This window comes from Erigeron canadensis, chromosome 7, assembly GCF_010389155.1.
Source record: "Erigeron canadensis isolate Cc75 chromosome 7, C_canadensis_v1, whole genome shotgun sequence".
NCBI lineage: Eukaryota > Viridiplantae > Streptophyta > Magnoliopsida > Asterales > Asteraceae > Erigeron > Erigeron canadensis.
This window is the reverse complement of record NC_057767.1, coordinates 9,742,039-9,769,807: the sequence shown is the minus strand read 5'-3', so window position 1 is coordinate 9,769,807 and position 27,769 is coordinate 9,742,039. Positions and strand designations below refer to the sequence as shown.

Sequence of the window (27,769 nt, the reverse complement as noted above, 5' to 3'; positions counted from 1 at the left end):
CTGTGAGGCTTATGATGATATACTCCCATGCCCTCCAACTCCTCTTGATCTTCATAAATGGTCCTTTCTGCTTTGTCTTTTAGATATTAGTTACTTTAAGTCTTATAATTCTTCAATTCCTGCACAACTAATCATATTGGTTAGCTCTAACTATACAAGTAATTCATTCCAAGATTGTTATTTACCTTAATTTTAACATTCCCCCTCAATCTTGGAATGAGATTTCTCCTTTAAATCAAGGTTTAAAGAAATCTTTTAGATTAAATTTTTCACAACAAAGATTATGTTGAGCAGAATTCAATCCTTTTGTAAACAAATCTGCAGTATTATGTTCAGAGGCTAATTTACAAGTCTTAATAATACCTGCAGTGATATTTTCTCTTACAAAGTGCAAATCTATTTCCATATGTTTGGTTCTCTCATGAAATACAGGATTAGCAGTAATCTGAATTGTTGGTTTACTATCACAAAAAACACTAACAGGCAGTTCATACTTTTCTTTCAAATCATCCAACAATTTGATGATCCACATTACCTCACTAGTAACAGAAGCCAAAGCTCTATACTCAGACTCAGCAGAAGACCTAGAAACAGTACTTTGTTTCTTGCTTTTCCAAGAAACCAAACTATTTCCATAAGAAACACAATATCCAGTAATGGATCTTTTTGAAGACATACATTTCCCCCAGTCTGCATCAACATAAGCATACAACTTTAGGGTAATGCATTTATCAATATACACACCTTTTCCTGGAGATAATTTCAGATATCTCAGGACATGAAAAGCTAGTTTAAAGTGTGATTGAAGTGGTGCATATATATATTGACTTAAGCAATTAACAGTAAAAGCTATATTAGGTCTAGTAATAGTCAAATAAATTAATTTCCCAACAAGCTTTTGATATTCAGTTACACCACTTATTAGTTTATCATTTTCAGTTTCAGAACAATTTATTCTCATGTTTTGATCAATGGGTGTTTTTAAAGGTTTACACCCAAGCATACCAAATTCTTGCAATAATTCAAGACAATATTTCCTTTGAGACATACACAAACCACTTTCAGATTCAAGAATTTCAATACCAAGAAAATATTTAAGCTTTCCAAGATCTTTAATCCTAAACTTAGAACTTAAATAAGCTTTAAACTTATTAATCTCTTCTAAGTTATTTCCCGTTATAACAATATCATCTACATATACTAACAAGACAAGAAAAACACCTTGATCAGATTTAGTGAATAGAGAATAATCATTCTTACTTTGTATAAATCCATTTTCTATCAATACTGAAGTTAACTTTTCATTCCATTGTCTAGGTGCTTGCTTTAAGCCATCCAAAGATTTGGTAAGTTTACATACTTTAGTTTCATCTTTAGGAAAATACCCTAAAGGTAAATCCATATAAACATCTTCAACTAAATCACCATACAAGAAAGCATTATTCACATCAAGTTGAAATAAAGACCAACCCTTATTAACAGCCAGATTTAGAATACACCTTATGGTAACCATTTTTACCACAGGAGAAAAAGTCTCCTCAAAATCAAGACCTGCCCTTTGATTATACCCTTTTGCAACAAGTCTAGCTTTATACCTTTCAATTTCACCATTAGATTTGTATTTAATCTTATAAATCCATTCACAACCAATTGGTTTTCTATTCTTAGGTAAATCTGTTACAATCCAAGTATTATTTCTATTAAGAGTTCCCATTTCATCATTCATTGCATTTATCCAATTAGGATCATGACATGCTTCCCAATAAGTCTTTGGTTCAATACTTTTATTCAAGCTAGAAACAAAACAAAAATTTTCTTTACTTAACTTAGAATAATTCACAACTTTTTCAACACCATACTTCACTTTTCCTTCAATCACATAATCATTCAAATTTTTAGGCAAATAAGAAATTCTATCAGACCTTCTTAAATTAACAGTCTCATGAGTTGGTTCATTGCTAAAAGAATTAATGCCCTCAGGAGAATTAGGCTGTACAAAAGTAGCAGACCTATCATCAAGTGTTGCAGACTGTTCTTTATCTTCCTCAACACTTGAAGTGCTTTCAGAAGACTCAGAATTACTACCATCACTGATTTCAGTTTCTCTCCCTTCATCATTGGGACTTTGAGGTCCTATGTTTTCAAAATCATTATTAAAAAAGTTTAAATGATTAATTTCAGAATTCTCATTTGATAAATCAAGTTTGGACATTTTAAAAGGAAAAACAGTTTCATAAAATTTTATATCTCTAGAAAAAAATAAACTTTTAGTTTCAAGACTAAAAACTTTATACCCTTTCTTAACATTAGAATAACCAACTAAAACACATTTTTCAGATTTAGATGAAAATTTATCTTGATTATTAAGTTTAGAGGTAAAACATAAACATCTAAAAGACCTTAAGTGGGAGAGACTAGGTTTAGCACCATATACCAACTCATAGGGACTTTTACCAGATAATACAGAAGAAGGCAATTTGTTAATAAGAGAAGTAGTAGTTAGAACACATTCAGACCAAAGATAGAGAGGTAATCCCCTCTGAAACATAAGAGATCTAGCAACATTTAAAAGATGTCTATGTTTCCTTTCTGCAATTCCATTCTGTTGTGGTGAATAAGCAATAGTGGTTTGATGAATAATTCCATTTTTATTACAAAATTGAGTAAAAGCATTATTCACAAACTCTGTTCCATTATCACTTCTGAAAATTTTAACACTTTTATTAAATTGATTTTTTAACAAGAAGTAAAAATTTTCAATGTTTTGAATAACTTCATCTTTAGATTTCAGTAAGAAACACCACACAACCCTTGAAAAATCATCAACCACAGTAAGAAAAATACCTAAATCCTTCCTTACTTTGAACTTTATATGGCCCCTAGACATCAAGATGAATCAATTCTCCCAACCCTTTAGTTTTATGATCACTTATTGGAAATGGTTCTCTAATTTGTTTAGCTTTATGACAAATTTCACAAGGAAAAACTTGTTTAGTATTATCAATTTCCAAATCATTTCTTAAAACATATAGAACCTGATCAGCAGGATGTCCCAATCTATTAAGCCAAGTTACTTTAGACAGATAACAAGTAGTCACATTAGAGCAAACAAAATTACTATACCTATCATGACTATCAAGCATATATAATCCACCATATTCACTACCAGTCCCCACCAGGTTCTTTGATTTCAAATCCTGAATATAACAAGCATTCTCATCAAAACCAACAAACAGTTTAGAATCTCTAGACATCTTATGAACTGAAACTAGATTTACTTTATATTCTGGTACAAACAGAACATCAAAAAGAATCACATTATTTGACAGACTCACATTTCCTATTTTCTTAATTTTAGTAATAGTTCCATTAGGATGTCCAACTGTAATATTTAAATCACTTATATCTTCTACATTGAATAAACAACTTTCATCACATGTTAAATGTTGATTTGCACCAGAATCTACAACCCATTTTCCATCCACAAATTTAAAATTAGACAAAGCATTTAAACACCAAATTTTAGACAAGTTCTTTCCAAATAAGCATTCAGAATCTAATATAATACCTGCCATATTGGCATTAAAACTTGTACTAGGAACTGGTTTATCATTGATGAGATTCAACAGTTTCACCATCTGCTCATGAGTAAAAGACAAAGAACTACTAGAAAAGGAATCGGAATTACTAGTAGAACCATTATTAATAGAATCAGTAATCACATTATTACTTGAAACATATTTTGTATTTGGATTAAATTTCTTTTTAAAACCAGGTGGATAACCAACAATCTCATAACACCTATCAATAGTATGTCCTATCATATTGCACTTTTTACATTTTAAGTTTGGATTAGGACCTCTATTAAACCCTTTCCTATTGTCAATTCTTTGAGCATTAAACACAGAAGGTTGAACTTTAGATGAATTATCATGCACAGACATAGTTCTATGTGACTCTTCTCTAGAAATTATAGCATAAACAGATTTAACATCAGGAATAGGTTCTCTTGTTAAAATATTAGTTCTCATTGGCATATAGACATCATTAAGACCCATTAAAAACTGCATTAACCTGAGCAATTTATTATGATTTTGAAAATCCTTAGCAACTTTACAAGCACAAGCAGGTAAATTAACAAGAGCATCATACTGTTTCCACAAAGAATTTAGTATATGATAATAATCTGACAGAGATGACCCATTTTGTTTAAGTGAATTGATTTTAAGATGCAGATTGAATATTACAGATCCATCTACTTTATCATAAGTTTCTTTCAATTCTTTCCAGACTTCACTAGCATTTCTAGAGAATATTTGACACATATAAAGTTCTTCAGAAATTGAACCAATAATCCAAGACAAGACCACAACATTACATCTATCCCATTGACTAGCAAGAATTTCATTATCTTCATCTTTTTCACAATCACCATTATTGAATCCTAGCTTATTTTTAGTTTCTAATGCCAAAGTCATTGCACAACTCCAAACATTGTAATTTTTGTACCTTTTAGCTTAAAATTAATCAAAGAAACACCTGTAGTATCACTAGCATGCAAATACAAAGGATCACCAAAGTCTAGTTTACTAATTTGAGTAGTCATATCAGAATTAGGATTAGAACTACCAGTTTTTTCTTCAGGATTAGACATTGTAAAAAATAAGCAACAAGTAAAACAAATTTACTATTATACAGACAGAATTAACAAACAACAAAAAATTCCAAACAATACTTAGAACACAGACTAATATACCATCACGCAAAGATAAACAAACAATAGCAGAGAGACACAAATAATCAAGAACAAACAACCCAATACACTTTAATAAGAATACAATGAATAACAACAAGAAATATATATATATATATATATTTTAAAAATAAGATCTAAACTCGTATAAGTGCTAGTGACAGGATTCCGTACCTCTCAAGGAAGCAGGTCAAGTATTAGCACAAATACTTTTGAGAGAAAAGATCTGATAAAAAACAATTTTTAAAAATTAAAGTTTAACAGAATCATAAAAGAGGTGTTACAATGCTTTCGGATGAAACGACAAAGATCCCTAATTATTCTTTGATTCACTTAGTCAAAGAAATAATCAGGATTTGATCAAATAACCTTAATCTCTCTTTGATTCACTTAGTCAAAGAGAAATCAAGATCTACAACTGCAACGGAAGAACAAAAATTGTCAGAAATTAGGGTTTTCAATTTTTTAGGGTTTCACAACGAAATACGCCCTAAAAATCAATAAACCCCAAAATAATCACAAGGATCTTCGACAACCAATCTTCAATAGGAACCTGGCTCTGATACCATGAAAGAATTTGAAGATCTAATTATTATTATAATTATTATTATTATTATTATTATTATTATTATTATTATTATTATTATTATTATTATTAGTTTTATTATTATTATTATGAAATCTGAGAACGATTATACCAAGACGATATAATCAATTACAATACAATGATTCAGTCATATGATAATGACTAAATCAATACAGAGAATAAGACTTATGATCAATTGATCATATACAGATAGATATACAGATTGATACAGAGAGGATATAATATGAATATATTGAATACACGCACAAAGACTGAACCCTAAAAGGGTGTATACGATCTTATATACTGTGAGACTTATGATGATACACTCCCATGCCCTCCAACTCCTTTTGATCTTCATAAATGGTCCTTTCTGCTTTGTCTTTTAGATATTAGTTACTTTAAGTCCTTGCACTTTATAATTCTTCAATTCCTGCACAACTAATCATATTGGTTAGCTCTAACTATACAAGTAATTCATTCCAAGATTGTTATTTACCTTAATTTTAACAGGTTTCTTATATGTGATTAAGCAAGTATGGTGTAACTAAGCAATGTCAATGTAGGCCAAGTGTCCATAAATTTTATTGTTATTATTAACAATATTATAAATTTACATAATCATTTATTTATTTATCTCTTTATTATATATATATGTTAAAATATTGAACCTAATATATGTATATATATTTAAGAAAATGAGACGTTACAATTCTCCCCAACATATCTGTAATCACGGCCTCGTGATCCATACTGCAAGCAAAGAATTAATATGAACTCTTCGTGTTCCCTAGTGTATTCGGATATTTCATTTTTTTTTTAAAAAACTAACTTATAATTATTTTTTTATTAGCCATTGTCAACATATATTTATATTCAAATATGAGTTTGCAATTTAGCTTATTTCGTTTATTTTAAGGCTCTATACTTTGCTCTCAACTCCTAGTGTTTCATCTCTATTTTGATTACTATTTATTTTCTAACTCAGTTCGTCTCCAATCTCTACATTTCTTAATCGTCTTCCATGATCATCTTACTTTAGTTACTCTGACTTTTATTGATGTTCTCCCAAATTCTTTTATACCACAATTACTAGAGGCTAGAGCTCCAAAATTGTATTTTCTATTTATTTTTCAAGTTATAGTTTTCCAAGTGATCAACTAGTCATACTTTCAAATAATACTATTCTACTTCTGTGGATTCTAATCAATTCATTTCCCAAGATTGTTCTCTATTTTTTTTTCTTCTTTTCTTTAATGCACACATTGTAACCAAATTACTACACTCATTTCCTTATCCCATGAACTTAATCCTTTCATATTATTCTTAATCTCAATCACAACTTATACAAATTCTCATAATTTACTCCAACATTTAGAAGAATTCAACCATTCATTCATTCTCGATTTAAATTCTTGTCCTTGTTGTTTCCATTTTTTTTTAACATGAGCTAAAGTTTTAAATGGGTCTATATATATAAAAAAAAACTTGGACCGAGATTTCCGCGCTTTCTAAAACAAATCACAACTTTCTATGGCGGGACTTTTAACATTACACGATCACCTACTTCAAACTCTATTGGTCGTCTTCTTTTATCAGCGTAAAACTTTTGTTTATCTTGTACCTTTTTTTTATATAGATTTTCTCGAATTCGTTCAATCTTCAAAGTTGTCCCTCGGATGATATAAATCCCAACTAGTTCCATTTGGCCGACTTCTCCCCAACATATACACTTTCTATCATAAAGTTGTTCTCTTAATTCAATTCTACCAACAAGACCTCAATCTTCTTTCCTGTATCTACAATCAATCACTTGTCATATCACTTATAATCGAGACATCTAATATCTTAATAATAGCTAATCGACCATCATGTAATTGTTTTTTTTATTCATCTTTTTGACCGACACCTAAATCTTTTAATAATCTCCTAGAAATCCACAAATCAATTTAGTCATCTTTTGTCAAGACTATTTTATTATTATTATTATTATTATTATTATTATTATTATTATTATTATTATTATTTTTATTATTATTATTATTATATATAAATATATTTTTTTAATTAATTAATTTTTTTTTTAAAAAAACATGATTCCCAATCACCGTCTTTATTTTAGTCTATCCTACCAGGCCAACACTCCATCTCTTCTATATATGCTCTCCCAAATTCTTTCACACAATACTTATGGAATCCTTTTATTATTGTTATTATGGTACAAATGTATAAACTACTTTTAGCAATTTCATCATTGCAATTATCCCATTTATCTACTCACTATACATTTATACCTAAGTCTACTTTATTATTTATTAGTTAATAAATTTTTTTTTCTATGATAGTGAAAATCCCAAATTTTCATAATCCAACATTTGAGACGACAACTTTTTTTTTTTTCCGTCTATTCCTTCAATTACTCAACTAGTATGCTTTATGCTCATCCATATGGTCATATTTCTCCATTATTTCTAAGAATAAGAACTTCTACTAACCATTTTCAAATCGATTTCCTTTCGCCTTTTAGCCCAATTGCTCGTACTTATTCGATTTATATATCCATATGTCTGGATCTTCTATCTTATATCAAATCATTGACATCTTGATTGCTTAGACTTAATCTAAATCGAGTACTCGCTTATTCTAAATCATTTGATCTTTATCTAAAAATCAGTTCAAAATTTTAAATCTACATAGTTATGCTAACAACAATTTCTATAACATAGACATACTTATTTTCCGTATCTATGTTACTAATGTCTGTAGTAATGTTACATCCCTTGTACCTTTCGTTGTTTGTTCTTATTCTTCAACATTACAGGTTTATAATTTTCCTCAAAGCATTCAGATTAACTATCTCCTACAGACATCCGATATTTCTTTTTGTTAGACCCATAAAGATGACCTCTAATACTATTTCATCTTTCTCTACTCAACATAGTATTATATTGTATTCGCCCACCACGTTGAGACTTTTATTTATTTTTATTTCTCTATAAGTCTCCATTATTTTTTTTTATTAATTACTTCAATTCTTTCTAAATCTGACATTACGTCATTAGTTATCGTGTCGATTTACTTGAATTTCTTAACAAATATTCTTGTGCAATATATTTATTATTCCTTAGGCTATCTGCTCATTCATTTCTTCTAACAAATTCCACATAGGTACAAACCCACTAAAATTTCTTTCCCACTTTAACTCAATTACGCTAACTTATCTTCATTAATTTTTACTCTCTTATCGGCTTTTCTATAGTGTCGCACATTAGGTTGTACCACATCTTGATTTCTTGGACTTATGCTACTTAACATATCTCAACTTCTCTAAACTCTTCCAATAATCTTATCATTGTCTATCATGTTAACAACTATTTATAATTTAATTCGGTACATGTCAAGTTTGAAGACTATATAAGTATATCAACAACAATCCTTTATAACGTATGAACACCTACATATCCAAGTTTGCATGAATATCATCTTAGTGGCTCTACGGGTCACTATCATCTATCCTCGTTTATTTCCGGTTCTTTGTGAGTCTCCTCGTTTTATAGTCTTACGGCATAATCATGATAAATCCAAAAATATCTTTGAAATTTATTTAGTGTCATAACTTTCCCAAGAACAACTACTTCTCTTAAATTAATTGATATCTATCTTTTGTGTTCGTGCCACTCAATCCAATTTTCTTATTTTATATTTCACTTTCACCTGGGACCCGTCCAATTTTGATTCATTGACATTTTCATCCTATCCTTTGAGTGAGTTACTTTACTTCTCATTTCAATCTTTTATCTATCACATTGCTTCATTGTTTTAGCAATCATTATCTCCTTATCTTAATCTTCATATAATTGTTTCAATACTCACACAATCAGTATCTTTTAAACTTTCACAATGCAACAATCTATATCAGTATCCATATTCTTCTATAGGCAATCTTACTATGGGCACTTATTCCTTTCATTCTTAACAACATAGTCCATACGGTACATTGAAACACTAATAAGTAATAGTTGAAGCTTGCGAATTAGGTAATGGTCTACATATCCAAGTGCAGTATCCAGTAAAATATCTCACAATCATAATAACATACTCATTTTCTGTAATACGACCATAAGGACCCGAACTCACTTATGATCTCAACAAGTAATTTACATATTTAACATCCAATTTAAAGACATGTCATTTATAATTAAATACATTCACCATACCCCGTATGGTCTCTACGACTTTATATTATCACATAACATGTGTGTTTGAGCATTAAAATGAGGAGCTCAATCACAAGGTGAGTTTAACCAAGAAAATCATCAAGATCTCCTACAAAGTAGTGCAAACCTACTAAAGTCTTGACGAATCTAAGGTGTATGATGATTTTCCCATAGAGATGTATCGATCTATGGAGGATATGAATGTAATATGATTATATATGATGATTGATTGATGATGGTGAATATCTATATTCTGATGATTAAATGTACTGCAGATATGCAGAGAATGTTGTAATGAATATATGTGTGTTGTACGAATATGATTGTGTGTAAAGTTGTATTGTATTGAATTGAATATGCTGACATATAATGATTGATTGGATGTATATATATAGGCATAAATTAGGGCAACATCGTATTTTGGGCCCGATATGGGCCTGGCCCTGAATCCAAAATGTCAGTACGAGGAATAATTAGAACATTCCCGAAGTATAATATACTTTTTGTATTCTATCCACATCCTTGTTCGATTAAAGAGATTGAATATTGACCAATCCATGACCCCTTGGTAATAAGATGTAAAAGAATATATGTTTGAGGCTTATTCCCAAGGGCAAGGGAGTTTCCAAGGGCAAGGGAGTTCCCAAGAGCAAGGAAGTTCCCAAGGACAAGGGAGTTCCCCAAGGGCAAGGGAGTTCCCAAGAGCAAGGGAGTTCCCAAGGGCAAGAGAGTTCCCAAGAGCAAGGGAGTTCCCCAAGGGCAAGGGAGTTCCCAAGAGCAAGGGAGTTCCCAAGCGCAAGGGAGTTCCCCAAGGGCAAGAGAGTTCCCAAGAGCAAGGGAGTTCCCAAGAGCAAGGGAGTTCCCAAGGGTTGAGGAGAGTCTTTATATGCATTATATAAATATATAATTATATTTATATGCATAGATGTCGTACAAACATAGATTCTAGTTAAAGACCATTTCTTGTCTAGATACCCATCGGTTGGCAAATGGATGGTATTTGGCTAGGGAAGTGGCTGGCATTTGGATCAGCATTTGGCTGGGCGTCGGCTGGGGAAGTGGCTGGCATTTGACTGGGCATCGGCTGGGGAAGTGGCTGGGAATTGGCTCCATCTTGGCTAGGGAACAACTCCTTATGCGGTTGGTATTTATATCTTTAGGAAACCCCTTTGCCACTTGCTTCCCCATAGCCGACCTATTCTTCTTTCACTTCCAAGACTAAAGCATTTTTAGGGTAAGATGTATATCTCACCTCTTCAATGTGCATTCATAACACTAAACTACCAATTTAATCATGTTACTACACAACTGATTCTCATTGCCATACCTCGTATGGTCTTTCGTCATAATAATAATGCCACGGGTCTCACTACCCAATGGTCTTACACCAATAATATTACAACTCCTTAACATACATTCATTATTCACCATATATTCGACATATCTTTTCTTTATAAGCAAACTAACCACGTCTTAAACTTATAAATCATTTCAATTCTTCACTTTTACCGCATCATAACCAATTTATCAAGCAAAACTTATGCTCTGTCACATTCACATCTCAACAAGCAAATATACAATTCATAATCACATTGTCAAGCAAGGTCTCCAACCTATGGCTTCATGCTAACATACTTTCATATTTAACGGATTTAACTTGAGCTATTGTAATATACGATGATAATAATGTTGCAGTCATTATTATGATTACATATTATAATACGCCTCAAGTGAAATGCGGAAAATATTTTCATATGTCACTAGAAACCAAACTATACACATAAGGCCAAGTTATGGGTTAAGTCTATGTTAGGTCGAAAATCGACCAAGTAAGATTTGTTCAAAATAGTTGAAGTTCAGTGAAGAAAACTTGCTCAGAGAAGACATTCAGAATAAAGCTCACTGAAGCTTCACTTCAGATTCAGAATCAACCAACACTGAAAACGTTCAGACTAAGTCAAAGACTGAAGAAGAAGATCATCTCAGAAGCAGAGCTCAGAGAAGATCTTACCTGATTGAAGAATCTGAAGAGGCTCAGTGAAAAAGTATTTACAACACTTTTGCACTGATTACGAGGAAAGTCTTTTTGCAGCCTTTAACTACCTTTACCCGGTTAATAACCTTAAACCTGGGATCGGGATAGTTTTAGCAAAACGTTGGAAATAAAGTATGTCAAGTCACATCAAAGAAACTTACATACTTTACCTTAAACAAGCATGTTATGGATTTGTCCAACAAATCCATAAATGCACCCAACCATATTTGTACGGCATATTGCCATGTCATCAAGACATGTTTGCCTATAAATATAAGACTTCTCACACTTGCAAAAATGCTTGGAACTTTGGCAATTGCAACGTGTGATATTACTCTAAGTATTCTTACGAGTAATTCCTTGTCGCATAGATCATTTGTATTTCTAGGGTTGTTTAGATATTTTCACAAGTGTGATTATCTTTGTTCCGCAACAACTCTTGTATTTTGTTTATACAAATAAATAAAATACATTGAAAAATACATCTCGACTCATTGCCATAATACTTGAATATAATTAGTATTTATATAGTTTCAAGCACTTGTTCTATATTGTTCATATCCATATTTAGATCGTGGTTCATAACTAGTCATTATCTAGATTCGAACCACTTGCCAGTCGGGTTACTTGATATACTTGTGTTTATTATTAACCTATTTTATATCTTGTTATATCTTGTTCTCGTTGTACATCTTGTGTAGGTGGACTCACATTTGGTATCAGAGCCTCCCAGGTTAAATCATTAAATTGTTATACCTGTTTTGATCCTACAAGATGTCTGGAACCGAACAACCAAACCCAAACCCAAATGGTAACCCTAACCCAAATGTCAATATGAATCAAAATCCACCACCTCCACCACCAGTTCAACCCAGTGTTCATGTTCACTTTCCAAACAATCCGGTACCTAAATTTAATGGAAATAGTGACACATTCATTACTTGGAAGGCATGTATGCTCAAGTACATCGCTGGAGTTGAAAGACACTTGACCACCATTCTTGTAGAGGGTCCTTATGTTCCCATGAATGCATCAACTGTTGTTTTTAACCAAGATGGGACCCCTAGGTTAACACCCAAAGAGAAAGATCATTGGTCAGAGGAAGACCATCGTTTGGCTGACCTAGATTCCAAATTACAAAATATGATTCTCTTTGCTGTCCCAGAAAGTTTAAAACCCACTCTTGTTTTACTTGATAGTTCTAAAGTTAATGTGGGAAGAGTTGTTAACACAGTTTGAAGGAACAAAGGAAACTATCACCACAAGAAAAGTTTCTTTGAATAAAAAATATGAAGCATTTTTTGCATTACCAAATGAATCTCTAATTGAAACATATCTTAGATTTACAAATTTGGTCAATCAATTAAAAGCTCTTGGTGTTACAAAAGACAAAGAAATTTTACTTGAAAATTTTTGTGATATATTACCTTCTAAATGGGAGAATTTGATCATGGTATTAAGGCAAGGTAAAAGCCTTCATAGTCACACTCTGGCCTCTTTGTATGGTGCCTTCAGATACACTGAGGAGAATAAAGCTGAGAGAGCTGTGGCTGAGCAAGATGCAAAGAATCATACTTCAACCAGTTCTACATTGGTTCATTATTCTGAACCACAAGATGCTGCCCTACTGTCTTCTGAGAGTGATCAGTCTGACTCTGTGAAAAAGATGGTAGCTGAGTTAATGAAAGCTGGTATTTCTGAATATGCATCACATGAATGTGATGAGGATGATGATGATGACCTTGTTGCCATGATTGCCAAAACTTTTAATCGTTTTAAATTTAAATCAAAGAGAAATGGCAAACAATTTTCTTCAAATAATACTGTCGATAAGTCCAATTTAGAATGTTTTAAATGTGGAAAGAAAGGACATTTTATGAAAGAATGTAGATCATCACAACCCTCCTCGTCACACACTGCTCCTAACCATTCTATTTTTCAGAAGCCTGATGATGGGTACAAAGCTAAGTACAAAAAGCTGAAAGCCCACATGGCGATGATGGCTCAGGAAGAATCCAACAAGAATAGCTGCATGGTGGCAGACACTGAAAAATGGGAGGATTCTGACGTGTCATCTGATGATGAAGAAAAAGTAAGGGATATGTGTTTCATGGCTCGTGAAGATCATGGTCATGTTGTCAAGTCTGATGTTGAATCTGGTCGTTGGGTGGATCTCATCATGAAGAAGGTTAGTACATTCGGTTTTGAGAAGGATGAAGAACAAAAACTGGATCTTTTGGTTCTTATAGAGGCTGACATAACTTATGTTGAAACTGTGCGTTCAGAGAGTATAAAAATGTTTGAAATAAATTCTTCTGAACTGAACGCCAGTGAGGCCAGATTAAAAGAACTGAAAGATGGTCAGTTAGCCTTGAAAAGTTATCAATCTCTGGTTTCCAAACTTGAATTGGAAAAAGAAGAATTAAAAATTATTTTGGAAAAAGAACAGAAAATAATTAAATCTTGGATGAAATCACCTTTTCCTGAAGCTGCCATTAAGAAAACTTTTGAAAATCAAAGAATCGCGTATGGCACTGGTGATCTTCATCTTGCATCCGTAATAACTGATTTGGATACACTTCCTAAAGAAATGAGACCAGAGATCATTTTTAAAGATCTTGGAAAATCAAAAGTGATAACTGATTAAAACCAGGAACAACCTGAGGGCAAATCTGAAGCATGTCAGGCCAGTGCTTCAGACAAGAAAGCTAAACCCAATAAGCCTTCCCCTCAGTCTTCAAATAAGGTTCCTAAGAACCTTCAGAAGAAGAAGAATGTGATCCCTGCTGAGCCTTCTACCTCAGATTCTGGTAGAGCTCGGGTGTCTAATTCAGAATCTATTTTGTTAAAGATTGAAAGTCAATTTCAGAATTTGGCTAGGCAAGTGCAGAGTTGTAATGCACGTTTAAAAAATGTTGAAAGCACTTCCCAAAATCCGAAACAAAACCCAAAACCTTTTTCAAAGAAAATCAAGCAAGAAAAGCAAAAATCTGAGAAGAAAAAGGTTTCTGAAGTCATCAAACCAACTGTTTTTGTGTGATCTGAAATTATGACTGAAATTCCCTTTGACCCTTCTGTCCCTTACGTACCAAAGAAATCTGAGGCTGTTCAGGGAAAGCCCAGTGAACCCATCAAGAGATGGGTTCCCAAAAAGAACTAATCTTTTTGTATGTGCAGGGTGACCGCAAAAAGAACACTTGGTTTCTTGACAGTGCTGCTGGCAGAACCATGACTGGTCACAAAACCCTGCTAGAGGAATATAAGGTGCAAGAGGGGTCCTCAATAACTTTTGGTAATGATGAAAACGGACAAACTGAGGGATATGGTGTTGTGAACAATGGACAAGTCAAATTCACTAAAGTTGCATATGTGAATGGTTTGAAATATAACCTGATCAGTGTCAGCCAACTTTGTGATGATGGCTTTAAGGTTTTATTTGATATTTCACAAGGCACCATATTCAACAGAGATTGGAAGGTAGTAATAATTGCACCAAGAAAGGGAAACATTTATGTTGTAGACATGAATAGTGCTACTTCTGAACAGTGTTTCTACACAAGGGAAGATGAGGACACCAACTGGTTGTGGCACAAAAGATTATCCCATCTCAATTTTAAAAATATTAATAAGTTGTCAAGAAAACAACTTGCTGATGGGATACCAACCATGTCTTTCGATAAAGACAAGCCATGTCCAGGGTGTGAAATGGGAAAGAAGAAGAGAGCGTCCTTCAAGACCAAGCAAAATTTCAGCATCATTGAACCACTTCATATGCTTCATATGGATCTTTTTGGTCCTGTGAATGTTCAGACAAGAGCGGGGAAGAAGTACACTCTGGTTATAGTCGATGAATATTCAAGATACTGTTGGGTGATCTTTCTCAGAAACAAAAGTGAAGTTGCTGCTGAAATCATTGCCCTTATCAAACAGATTGAACTCAAGCACAAGCGAAAAGTATGTCAGCTCAGAAGTGACAATGGCACTGAATTCAGAAATTCCACTCTGGAAACCTTCTGCACTGACACTGGCATATCTCGGAACTTCTCCTCAGCACACACACCAGAGCAAAATGTTGTTGTAGAAAGAAAGAATCGTACACTGATAGAAGCTGCCAGTAGTATGTTGAATGAATCAGGTTTTCCAAAATATTTTTGGGCTGAAGCTGTTGTAACTGCTTGCTACACCCAGAATCGTTCAATTTATGTCAAAAGACATAAGAAGACTGCCTATGAAGTACTCAGAAAATAGAAAGCCTAATATTGGATATTTCCATGTTTTTGGATGTCCAGTATATATTTTGAATGATTCTAGCAAATTTGATGCCAAAGCTGATGAAGGTTACTTCTTAGGATATTCAACAATTCGAAAGGCCTTTAGAGTCTATAACAAAAGACTTGAAAAGGTTGATGAGTCAATTCATGTTACCTTTGATGAATCAAATTTTGCAATCTTTAATAAACCAATCTCTGAACCACCTTCAGAAGGTCCTTATCAGTTTTGGTGAATCTGATCACAATGACAAATCTGATCAGTCACCTGAACATGTTTCTAATCATTCCAGTTCAGAACCAGTTATAAGTCATCAAAGTAACATTCCATTTTATCCTTCAGTCACATTCAAACTACCCTCTGAATTGACTATTGGATCAGATGTGCGTGTTGCTCCTCATATATCAGTATCCCCTGAAATACCTCAGAATGAAGAATATCATGATGCAAATCGTGATTTACAAGATGATGAAGATGATGAAATTAAAATAGTCTATTCTGAACCATCTCCTAAAGTAAGCCAGAGGAGTTCTTGCACTGATATCATTGTTCATCCTGGTCATTACTCTAAATGGACTTGCTCACATCCAATTGATCAAGTGATTGGCGATCCAAGTAGAGGGGTTTAGACCAGAAGAGCCACAAGCGATCAATGCTTATATGTCAGCTTCTTATCACTGATAGAACCGAAGAAGATTGACGAGGCTTTGAAAGATCCAAGTTGGGTGGAAGCCATGCAAGAAGAGCTTAACCAATTTGAAAGGAACAATGTTTGGGAGCTTGTTCCCTGTCCCCCCAATCTGAAGAAAGAACCAATTGGGACAAGATGGGTCTTTCGAAACAAAGTTGATGAAGATGGTCATGTAATCAGAAACAAGGCCAGACTTGTTGCAAAGGGTTATGCACAAGAAGAAGGAGTTGATTTTGATGAGACTTTTGCACCAGTAGCCAGACTTGAAGCTATCAGAATTTTCTTGCCATTCGCAACTCATCATGAGTTCAAAGTCTACTAAAGGGATGTCAAAAGTGCTTTTTTGAATGGAGAGCTAGAAGAAGTTGTGTATGTATCTCAACCACCAGGGTTTGAAAGCAAAGAAAAACCTCATTGGGTGTATAGACTGAACAAAGCTTTATATGGTCTGAGACAAGCACCTAGAGCCTGGTATGATACTCTAACTCGACATCTTTTAGATAATGGTTTTCATAGAGGTGCAATAGATAATACTTTATTCATTTTGCATGAGAAAAGTGATATCTTGCTTGTACAAGTATATGTTGATGATATTGTGTTTGGTTCTACAAATGAAAAATTGTGTGACAAGTTTTCAAAAATAATGTCTTCTGAGTATGAAATGAGTATGATGGGTGAACTGATATATTTTCTGGGTCTTCAAGTAAAACAAACCAGTGATGGTATTTTTATAAATCAAGAAAAATATGTCAGAGATTTGTTAAAGAAATATCACTTTGATTCTATTTCATCTAAAGATACTCCAATTTCTGCACCATTAACTTTGGACTCAGATCCTAATGGAAAACCTGTCGATCCCATAAAATATTGTGGTATGGTGGGATCATTAATGTACTTAACTGCAAGTAGACCAGACATAATGTTTGCAACATGTCTTTGTGCATGATTTCAATCTGATCCCAGAGAAGCACACCAGAATGCAATAAAAAGGATTTTTCGATACCTGAAAGGTGTCCCCTGGCTAGGTCTTTGGTATCCCAAAGGCTCAAGTCTAGATCTTATGGGCTATTCAGATTCTGATCATGCAGGTTGTAAGATAGATAGGAAAAGTACCACAGGTGGGTGTCATTTCCTTGGTGGCAAATTGGTTAGTTGGACAAGTAAGAAGCAAACTGCATTATCATTATTCACTGCTGAAGCTGAGTACATTTCTGCAGCAAGTTGTTGTGCTCAAATCTTATGGATGATGAACCAACTAACTGATTATGGTGTTAAGTATACCAGAACGCCAATATTTTGTGATAACACAAGTGCCATTGCAATATCTCACAATCCTGTCATGCACTCTAAAACCAAGCATATCGATCTCAGGTACCATTTCATTCATGATCATATTTTAAAAGGTGATATTGAAATTCATTTCATTCCCACTGACAAACAATTAGCTGATGTGTTTGCAAAACCTTTAGATGTCAAAACTTTTAAACATCTCATCAACGAGTTGGGAATGCTAAATCCTGTGTAGCATTTCATGGGGAATAGACAAAAATGTTTTTACAAGAAAAGGAAATTTTTCTCTGAGGGGGAATTTTTGCCTCAGAAAATATTTTGTCTGAAATAATTCAGAAACTGAAAGGCTTCAGAGTTTCAGAAAATGAGAAGGTTAAGATTGCACTTGCTTAACCTTTCTCAGAACTTTAAATTATTTAATCTGAAGTTCATCAAAGCCTTTTATTACACAATGGATACCTAGCTGGCAAGTGGACACGTGATTTTTACTATTCCAGGATACCTTTTTGCTGACGTGTCATACCACTTGCGCCGTGAAGAAAAATGATCATTGCTTTTGCATTAAAAACGGTTGAATATTTTTCAAAAAAGTGGGGTCATGGCCGTTATTGCATTAAATGCGGACGTGTCACCAAAAATTATTTGGGATTTCAAACCCGATCAAAATCACTTTCAATAAAATATCATTATATTTTATTGGGTTTGAATTTCAAAATCATTTTATTTATTTTCTTTGGAAAATCTTTTTGTATTCCTTTGAGAATATAAAACCTTTTTCCAAAATCATTCCATCATTTATTTCATCTTTCATTTACTCCTAATCATATTTCTCTCTCATTCTCTCAACACTCAATCACTTTCCTTCATAATTTTCCAAACCCAAAATTCCTTCAAACACTTTCATTTTCATCTTCTTTCTTTAACAAAACTCAATGGCTACATCCGTGAAAGAACCTAAAACACTTATTGGCTTTGAATATTCTCCCCTAAAATCTGCAGTTAAACCCAGTTCCCAATGTCCAAACGATTTTGAATCCAAAACCATACGGTTTAACATGAACAATTATAAGGCAACCTTAAATGCCAAATCTGAAGGGTTGATGGGCAGGTTAAACGCTTTTCTTCAACGTTGCCCCATCTCTTACGCCCTAACTGCTGATCCAGAGCAGTTGTACCATAGGTATTTGTTGGAGTTTTGGTACACTGCAGAAGTTGCAAAAGATGATAAGTCAATTGCCTTCACATTGAAAGAAGGCACGGTGAAGTGTGTTTTGACACTTGAAGGCTTCAGGGAGGCACTCCGATTGAACTATTTGCCTCCTAACACTCCTTATGAAAAGAGAAGAAAAGGAGTAAATTTTAGAGAAGTGTTGTTGGTAACTGGTCATAACCAGATTGTGGATGATGATGGCAACTTGAAAACATCCAGCCACATCTTCATTGTTGGGTTCAAAAGTTGTTGGAGATATTTCTGGACACAGATTGTAGAGTGTCTAAGAGGAAATAGTGGTGGCTTGGATAGAATCTCTTTGATCCAAGTTGAGATGGGCTACTATCTATGGCATGGGATGAAGGTAGATTTTGCCGAGATGCTTTTTGCTCAGTTGTTGACGAAGCTGAAGAGGAAGAGGAGCATTCATATTGCCTTCCCAAGATTTTTAAGTTTATGTTTTCTTGCCATTCTGGGAGAAGGATATTCTGACATCCTTCAGGAGAGCTCTCAGACGGAATTTTGTAAAGACCTCTCCAAGCTTTCTGAGTCTGAGGATGAACCTGAGCTTTCCCCTGCAATGCTTCAGGTACTTGGTAACAATGTTAAAACTGACGCAGCACGACCGGCTGGCTCAGAAAGATCACTGGGCGGGTCACAAAAGAATGTGAGACCCACCAGTCGATCTATTGGCAAAATGTTACACTTGTTTAAACCCAAAACAAGTTCTACCCTGCCACCTTCATCTTCCACTGACCAACCTGAGGATCTCCCAAAAGATTCCTCAGGATCTCCAAAGGGTTTATTAAAACTACGTCCTTTTAGGCCATCCTTACAACCCAAGGATATTAGTACCCAAGCTCAGCCTTCTGAGACCTCAAAACAGGTTTCAGAAGAAGGTCAAATGGGAAACTTGCAAGCAACCATCTTCAAAACTTCTTTAGGAGGAGATGGTGAAGATATTAGTGTGTCAGCCCAACACACATTAGAAGTTGAGTCTGCACATGCACCCCCTGTAACTTCACAAATCTTACACTCTTTGCATGCACAAACTTTTGATATTTCACAGGTGATACCCAGAGAGATGGAGGATTAACTTCTGCGGCCAATGAAGAGACTCTTGGATCCAGCACAAGGGTTACTGAGGCACAACTCGTATCGACTGAAGTAGTTCCATCTTTGACCAGGGACGATGCAGCTGTTGAAGCAGCTGCTGAACTGGGTGCTGGCTTGGATTCTGGGAATCAAGGCCAGAGCATATCTGACCAGATTGTAAATATCTGGGATGACGATGAGCTTCCTGAGGGAAACCTCGAAGATTTTGAGTTTGATGAGGACTTATTGAGGGAGAATCAATCGGATTCTGAGCCAACCCTCAACCTTGTTGATGAACCCATGTCACCACCTCTTTTACAACAACAACAACAACAACAACAAAACATAATTGATCTTGATCCACCTTACCAAAGACTACCAATTTCACACCAACACCCTTTATTTCCTGAAGGATCAACCCCTGCCTATGTCACCTCAGCCGCTTTTTAACCACCACTTTAACACCTTCACCCTCAAATTCATCAAATTCCACCAAGGAGAAATTATGACCTGCCAGAGGATCAAGAAAAAGAATTAGACTCTGAAACAGAATCTGAGGGTCCTTCTGATGTACTTTTGGAGAAGGCTCTGGCAAGGATTCGAACTTCTCCCTTTGTTGCTTCAACTTCTACTTCATCTGCCCCACATCTCAGTATGGAAGCTCAATTAGAGAAATCTCAAACCGAAGTCCACAACCTACTTATTCAGGTTGAGGGCTTATCTAAATCTCTAACTGCCAACACCAAGTCTCTGGCCGATCTGAAGGGTGCTCAGGATGTTATGGGCACTGAATTTACTAAAGTTGCAGTTAATGAGGGCTTGGTGGTTGGGAAGTTGCAAGAATTGGTCGGGGCATGCAATGGATTGAGTAGCGCAATTGGTGAAGCCTTCAAGCTGACCAAGAGGGATGTGCAGACTTCAGTTGTTGCGAATCTGCAATCCTGGGTTCTTATGATACAAAATTCATTCTTGGCAGTTGAGAAAGAAGTTGGTGAGTTGGTCAAGAAACCAAGTATTGATGAGAAGTCACTTGGTGATTCTGTTGGTGAGAAGGTTTCTGAGACACTGAAGTCTATATTCTCTGAAGATCTTATTTCTCAGATTTCAGTGTCGGTGGCAGAGAAGGTTGAAGAGAAGGTCAGGTCGATGGTTTCTGAAGTCTCAAAGGCAACAAATGACAAGGTTGACAAAGTTGTTAATGAAATGAAAAATTCTGTGTCAACACTTGATCAACAAGTTCAGAACAAGTCGAAGCAACTGGATGAAATCATGGCCTTGCTCAAAAAGCAGTCAGAAGTTGTTGCTCCTCCCCCCTCTGGTGCATTATCTGAAGAAGAAAGGGGATTACTGAAGGAAGTCTTGGAGCATGAGAAGCTGAACCTGAACTCTACCTTCAGATTAAGAGCTCAGTTTGCCACCATGTCTAAAGTTTTTTCTGATAGTATTACACAGCAGAATTGGGAACCTCTGCAGGGCATGCAAGAAGGCCATTGAATTATATGCTAAGATGCCTGCGGAGATTCCCAAAGGGGGAAGTGATGTGCCAATTGGTCTGCTTGCCAGCTCTCAAGAATTAATTGAAGCGACCAAGAGGCAATCTGAGTCTGAGGGGGAACAACTGAAGAAACAATCTGAACCCCAACCATCTGAACAAGCTAAGAAAGACAAAGGTAAAGCTCAGATGGTTGAGGAACCAAAGAAGAAAGGGACTAAGGATTCTGGTTTTGTTGTTGGTGAAAATGTTGATGAGCATGGTTATCCATTGCCAGATTTGGGTGCTGATTAGAAAAAGTTGGAAGCCCTTCAAAGACAAGTCTCCAACCAGTTCATTATGTGGAGAGAAACTAAAGAAAAAGAAAGGGCCCAACACTTGGCAATGGGTACCATTGATTTGGTAGATGCTGCAGCTCTTGGTCTTACTAAGGAAAGATATCAGAAGATCAAACATGATGCAAGAGTGCAGAAGGCCTTAGAAGAAATGGCCGAGTATGAATATGGGGTGAAGTATTCTCCCTTAGAACAAAAGCTGGACCATCTCACTTTCAAATTGTCTATTGAAGATCTGGTGAAGAATAGGAAGAAAGAGATGGAGATCAAGAGAAAAGAAATTATGGCCAGTGTTCTGAAGGTTGAGAAGGAAATTTGTAGGCCACCTTAGAAGCCTAAACTAACTGGCCCAAGGTCTACAAGAAAACATGCTCGAGATTCTGACCTCTCTACATTCATACCTATTTCTAAAGAAGTTGCTCAGGTGAAGGATAAACATGAAAAGGATCAGTATGATTATTATATGAAACACAGGTGCCATCCTGCAAAGATCCTTGACGTGCAAATTCTGAAGGAAGATGGTCTAAAATTGTTCAATCTGGTTGTGAAGAGAGAAGGTAGAGCAGAAGAAGAATATGAGCAGGTTTCAGTGCATAAGTTTGGGTATTCTGAGCACAAGGAGATGATCAATGTTCTGAAAGGAAAACCAAAGTCTCATCTAACTGGCGCCTGGATGCTGAAGATCCAACAGAAAATGAAGGCCAAAGTTGAGATGGAGGAATGATTATTTGGGAAGAACAGTTCTCTAAAAAGAAAGGCTACTGACGCACCTTCTGGCTCAAGGCCTGCGAAGAAGTAGTCATATCTCATTGTAAATATTTGTACTTGTAAATATTTTCCATTTTCATTTCTGTACTTGTAACTGAACAATCATCTTAATATCTTTTATATAGCTGCAAGTTACATCATATTATTAGGAAATAGTTTAAGTTAGAAAATTAAACAAGAAAATTTTCTTAAGACATCATGATCTATGAGATGTCCTTAGAAATATTTTTACAACTTAAACAAAAACTTGTATTTTTAGACTTACAAACCTGTATAGATAGAAGTCTAAAATACATGAACTATTTTAGAACAAATAGGGGGAATTTGTTAGGTTGAAAATCGACCAAGTAAGATTTGTTCAAAATAGTTGAAGTTCAGTGAAAAAAGCTTGCTCAGGATTCTGAAGACATTCAAAATAAAGCTCACTGAAGCTTCATTTCAGATTCAGAATCAACCAACACTGAAGACGTTCAGACTAAGTCAAAGACTGAAGAAGAAGATCATCTCAGAAGCAAAGCTCAGAGAAGATCTTACCTGATTGAAGAATCTGAAGAGGCTCAGTGAAAAAGTATTTACAACACTTTTTCACTGATTACGAGGAAAGTCTTTTTGCAGCCTTTAACTACCTTTACCCGGTTAATAACCTTAAACCTGGGATCGGGATAGTTTTAGCAAAACGTTGGAAATAAAGTATGTCAAGTCACATCAAAGAAACTTACATACATTACCTTAAACAAGCATGTTATGGATTTGTCCAACAAATCCATAAATGCACCCAACCATATTTGTGCGGCATATTGCCATGTCATCAAGACATGTTTGCCTATAAATATAAGACTTCTCACACTTGCAAAAATGCTTGGAACTTTGGCAATTGCAACGTGTGATATTACTCTAAGTATTCTTACGAGTAATTCCTTGTCGCGTAGATCATTTGTATTTCTAGGGTTGTTTAGATATTTTCACAAGTGTGATTATCTTTGTTCCGCAACAACTCTTGTATTTTGTTTATACAAATAAATAAAATACATTGAAAAATACATCTCGACTCATTGCCATAATACTTGAATATAATTAGTATTTATATAGTTTCAAGCACTTGTTCTTTATTGTTCATATCCATATTTGGATCGTGGTTCATAACTAGTCATTATCTAGATTCGAACCACTTGCCAGTCGGGTTACTTGATATACTTGTGTTTATTATTAACCTATTTTATATCTTGTTATATCTTGTTCTCGTTGTACATCTTGTGTAGGTGGACTCACAGTCTAGGTATCCTATAGTAAAGTATTCACATCTCTTAAATCAATGCTCTGATACCACCTGTAACACCCCAACCCCCCCCCCCTTTTATAAACTTTGACTATGCCAACATTAACATTTCAAAGTAATATCATAAATACATATTTTTAAACACCACTTACAAACTTTATTTATTTTATTTTTTTTGTAACGACTTCCATTTAATAACCTCAACAAAATCGTTTATCGGACATCCAGAAAGATTATCATAGGTCGGTCCCTTGCCAAGTACTTCATTTCCATACTTCAAAATCATCCTTTTTAATTCATCATAGGGATAGTTCCCTATTTATCTCTCCGCCTACAAAAATGTTAACAACTAAAACGTAAGCTTAATGCTTAGTTAGTTCTAATCTACAGGCATAACTGTTCCACGTGCTCCCAGCACTTTATGTAACACCCCACCGTTGGCGGAAACATGAGGTGTCATGAAAAGTACAACACGACATGGAATTACATAGATACTACTAAATGAAATAGAATATAATAAATATATTCCCAAAAACATAAGTTCAAAGTCATAACAGTGCTAAAATAGCTTATTACAACCAAGTCCATAAAGTAATAAATCAAGGCATGTAGCCTTAAAGTCTGACAATTTTTAAGGAGTACTAATCTCCGAAGGCCAGCCTAACATAGCAGTCTTTATCCAAGATTAGCCTGAGCACCTGAAAAGTATACTAAAACGTGTCAACACAAAGGTTGGTGAGCTCGTAGGTTTTATGTCAAAATCTAATAAAAGAAATAAGTCCTTTGTCGATTCTTTTAAGTCTAAACAAGTAATAGTTTAATATATAATGAGCAGAGTTACGCCATAATAAGTCCAAATGTCTCAATGTCTCAAAGTCCGGCCTTACGGTACCTGCCTTAGTCCAAAGTCTCAAGTCTCAACACACACAATAAGTACGTCCAAAGCACAACAACCAAACACATAATCACACACATACAACAAGATCAAAGCACGTCAAATGGCACAAGTAACTCTATACGCACAGGCTCAATATTGAACATAAAACAGAAATCGACAAAACTGTTTGAAAATAAGTATACTTTCCACCCCAAAACTTATAAAAGAGGGGCTACGAAACTCACCTGAAAGCAGCACAAACACAATTATTCTAGATGAACGAACAAGGACACGAGTAGTCAAATACACTTGGAGCACGTACACTAACTGTCCGTAGGTCCTACATTGTCCACAAGTCACCCAGTAAGAACTTGGATTTAATTGTACTCGTGTATGTCCTATACTAGTTGTAACAACCATGACTTTTGACCCGTTGATTATTTGTGCAACTTGGCTAAAAATTTAGTTAGTAATATAATTTAAGTCTTTTGGAGTTCATTTAAGTGCAATGTGTTCATATAGATCAATTTATCGTTCAACTCGGGACTTATGTTCTAGTTGAGGTCATTAGTCATGCTAATCAAATTTACATCCTGAGATGACGTTTAGATTAATTGGCGGTGTTAGACGACATTTAATCTAGTTAGAAACTTGAAATGGATCCTCCATGGGTTTCACCCAACTCATGACCTACCCAACTCACCATACTCTTATCTTTCCCCATCCACTCATTTCTCTTTCACTCTTTCTCTCTAAACACACCCAAGAACATACACACATACTCATCTCTCTCAATCATTAAATTTCCTCTTCAATTAGTGTTGTTTGAGCAAGATTTATACAAGAATCATCATCATTATCATCATTTCTTCATCATATCAAAAATATTTGGAATTTAAAGTGCCAGAAACCTTCCATCATAGCTCAAAAACGGGTTTTTGACACTTGGGAGAAGATTTGGTAAGTTAACTCATCTCAAATTCATCATTTAATGTTAATAATCATGTTTCTAAAACCAATCCATGAGTTCTTGGTCAATTTCGTGTTCAAAAAATAAATTAGGGTTCAATTAGGGTATCGAAATGGGTCACAATGGATTTGAGCAAGGATTTGATGTCATGGATTGAAATTATGATGTGGGTTATGTTCAATGATGTTAAAATATGGTGATTTATGCATAAAAATGTGTTTTGGAGCTTCCTTAGTCGATCTTGGATTCAAAAATCTGCCAGTAGGAGCACGACCGCTCAGACAGACGCTTAGTGCTTGTGGCTGCAGTTTTCCCATAATACAGATGCTCACACGGCCGACCGTGCGAGCGGCCGCAGTATTTCTGTTCCTTCCCCAACTTTTTCGTTCGGTTATTGGTCGACTTTTAATGATCCAAAACTTGTTTATTGGTCTTATATTAATATACTAAGGTTAACAAAATTGGTTAAACACATTTCTAAACACTTTGATTTTCAAGTGGAATTTTGGTGCTAAGTCATTGAACCGTGTCTAACCAAAACTCTTCATTTGTCATTTAAATGTTCTCGAATGACTTATAAAACATCTTTAGGGGAAATTGTGGTATAGTATAACTAGTATTGAGCATGTCTTGTATTGTGACATATATTGTTAGGTTGTGGACTTTTGACGACCATTGGGCATTCGTAGCTTGATATTAACTTGCTATTGCCGATCAAGGTGAGTTCGTAGCTCCCTACTCGTTTGAGATTCGGGCTGAAAAGTGTACAACCTTTGTGCGATTACTTGTTTGTTTGTGCAATTATGTGTTGCCTTGATTGATGACATAGTTCAATTGAGCATACGTTTGATTTCCTTGATGATGACATGACTTGATTGTGCATATGTTGAGTGTCTTGAGTGATGACATTGTTTGATTGATGGAATTGTTAACGTGTAAATTCGTGGTTGTTATATGATTATTGTATGTACATGTTTGGTTGACTTTTAGGTTAGTTGTGTATATATGGAAGACGATAATACCTTCAAAAGGTTGGAGATGTGGTGGGAAGGCTGCGGGTGACCCTGTATACAAACATCTAAGATTCCTTATGTATGAAATGTATGTGCATTGTGCATGGTTGAGTTCATGGACATGATGGACATGATGACATTAAACGGATACTTATGTACTTGATGACAATATCGATGACAATAGAGGGACAATGTGTGCATGTACAAATAAACGGGTACTTACGTACTTGATGACATTAAACGGGTACTTATGTACTTGATGACATTAAACAGGTACTTATGTACTTGATGACAATATCGATGACAATAGAGGGACAATGTGTGCATGTACAAATAAACGGGTACTTACGTACTTGACGACATTAAACGGGTACTTATGTACTTGATGACATTAAACGGGTACTTATGTACTTGATGACAATATCGATGACAATAGGGGGGACAATGTGTGCATGTGCAATAAACGGGTGCTATACGTACTTGATGACAATTGGATGACATGAGAACAATTGAGGGACATTGATGGACATGTTTGACATTTTAGAACTTGATGGATATTTGTTGATGTCGACATTCTGTGTTCTTATGCATTATGTGTGTTCTAGCTATGGTATGATTGTGCAATGGATACATATGGGTCCAGGTTGCGCTATGAGCCAACCTATATTGAATACTTGTGCCTTTTAAGGGCTTACTGTAAGTGTGTTCCTTGTTCATTAGCTTAGTTCATATTGTGAATGGCTTTGGCATTAGATCCTCGTCATTTGCCCCTACGAACTCACCAACCTAGTGTTGACCTTGTTTAGTACACTTTTCAGGTAACCTTGTGAATCCAAGACGTGATGGTTGATGGATGCTTGAGCTAGAGTTTGGGCTTAGTCTTACATGGATT

General features: G+C 34.9%; 1 protein-coding gene across 1 annotated transcript; it reads right to left on the bottom strand.

Annotated features, from left to right (window-relative positions):
• Nucleotides 1-2,879: 2,879 nt before the first annotated feature.
• LOC122608932 lies at nt 2,880-4,478 on the bottom strand. Its single transcript, XM_043782001.1, has one exon. It carries the CDS (start codon nt 4,476-4,478, stop codon nt 2,880-2,882), a length of 1,599 nt encoding a protein of 532 aa, XP_043637936.1.
• Between the last annotated feature and the right edge of the window lie 23,291 nt (nt 4,479-27,769).

What these genes read in the sequence shown, in the direction of transcription:
- LOC122608932 (XM_043782001.1), bottom strand. Translation starts at nt 4,478, where the DNA reads ATGACTTTGGCATTAGAAACTAAAAATAAGCTAGGATTCAATAATGGT.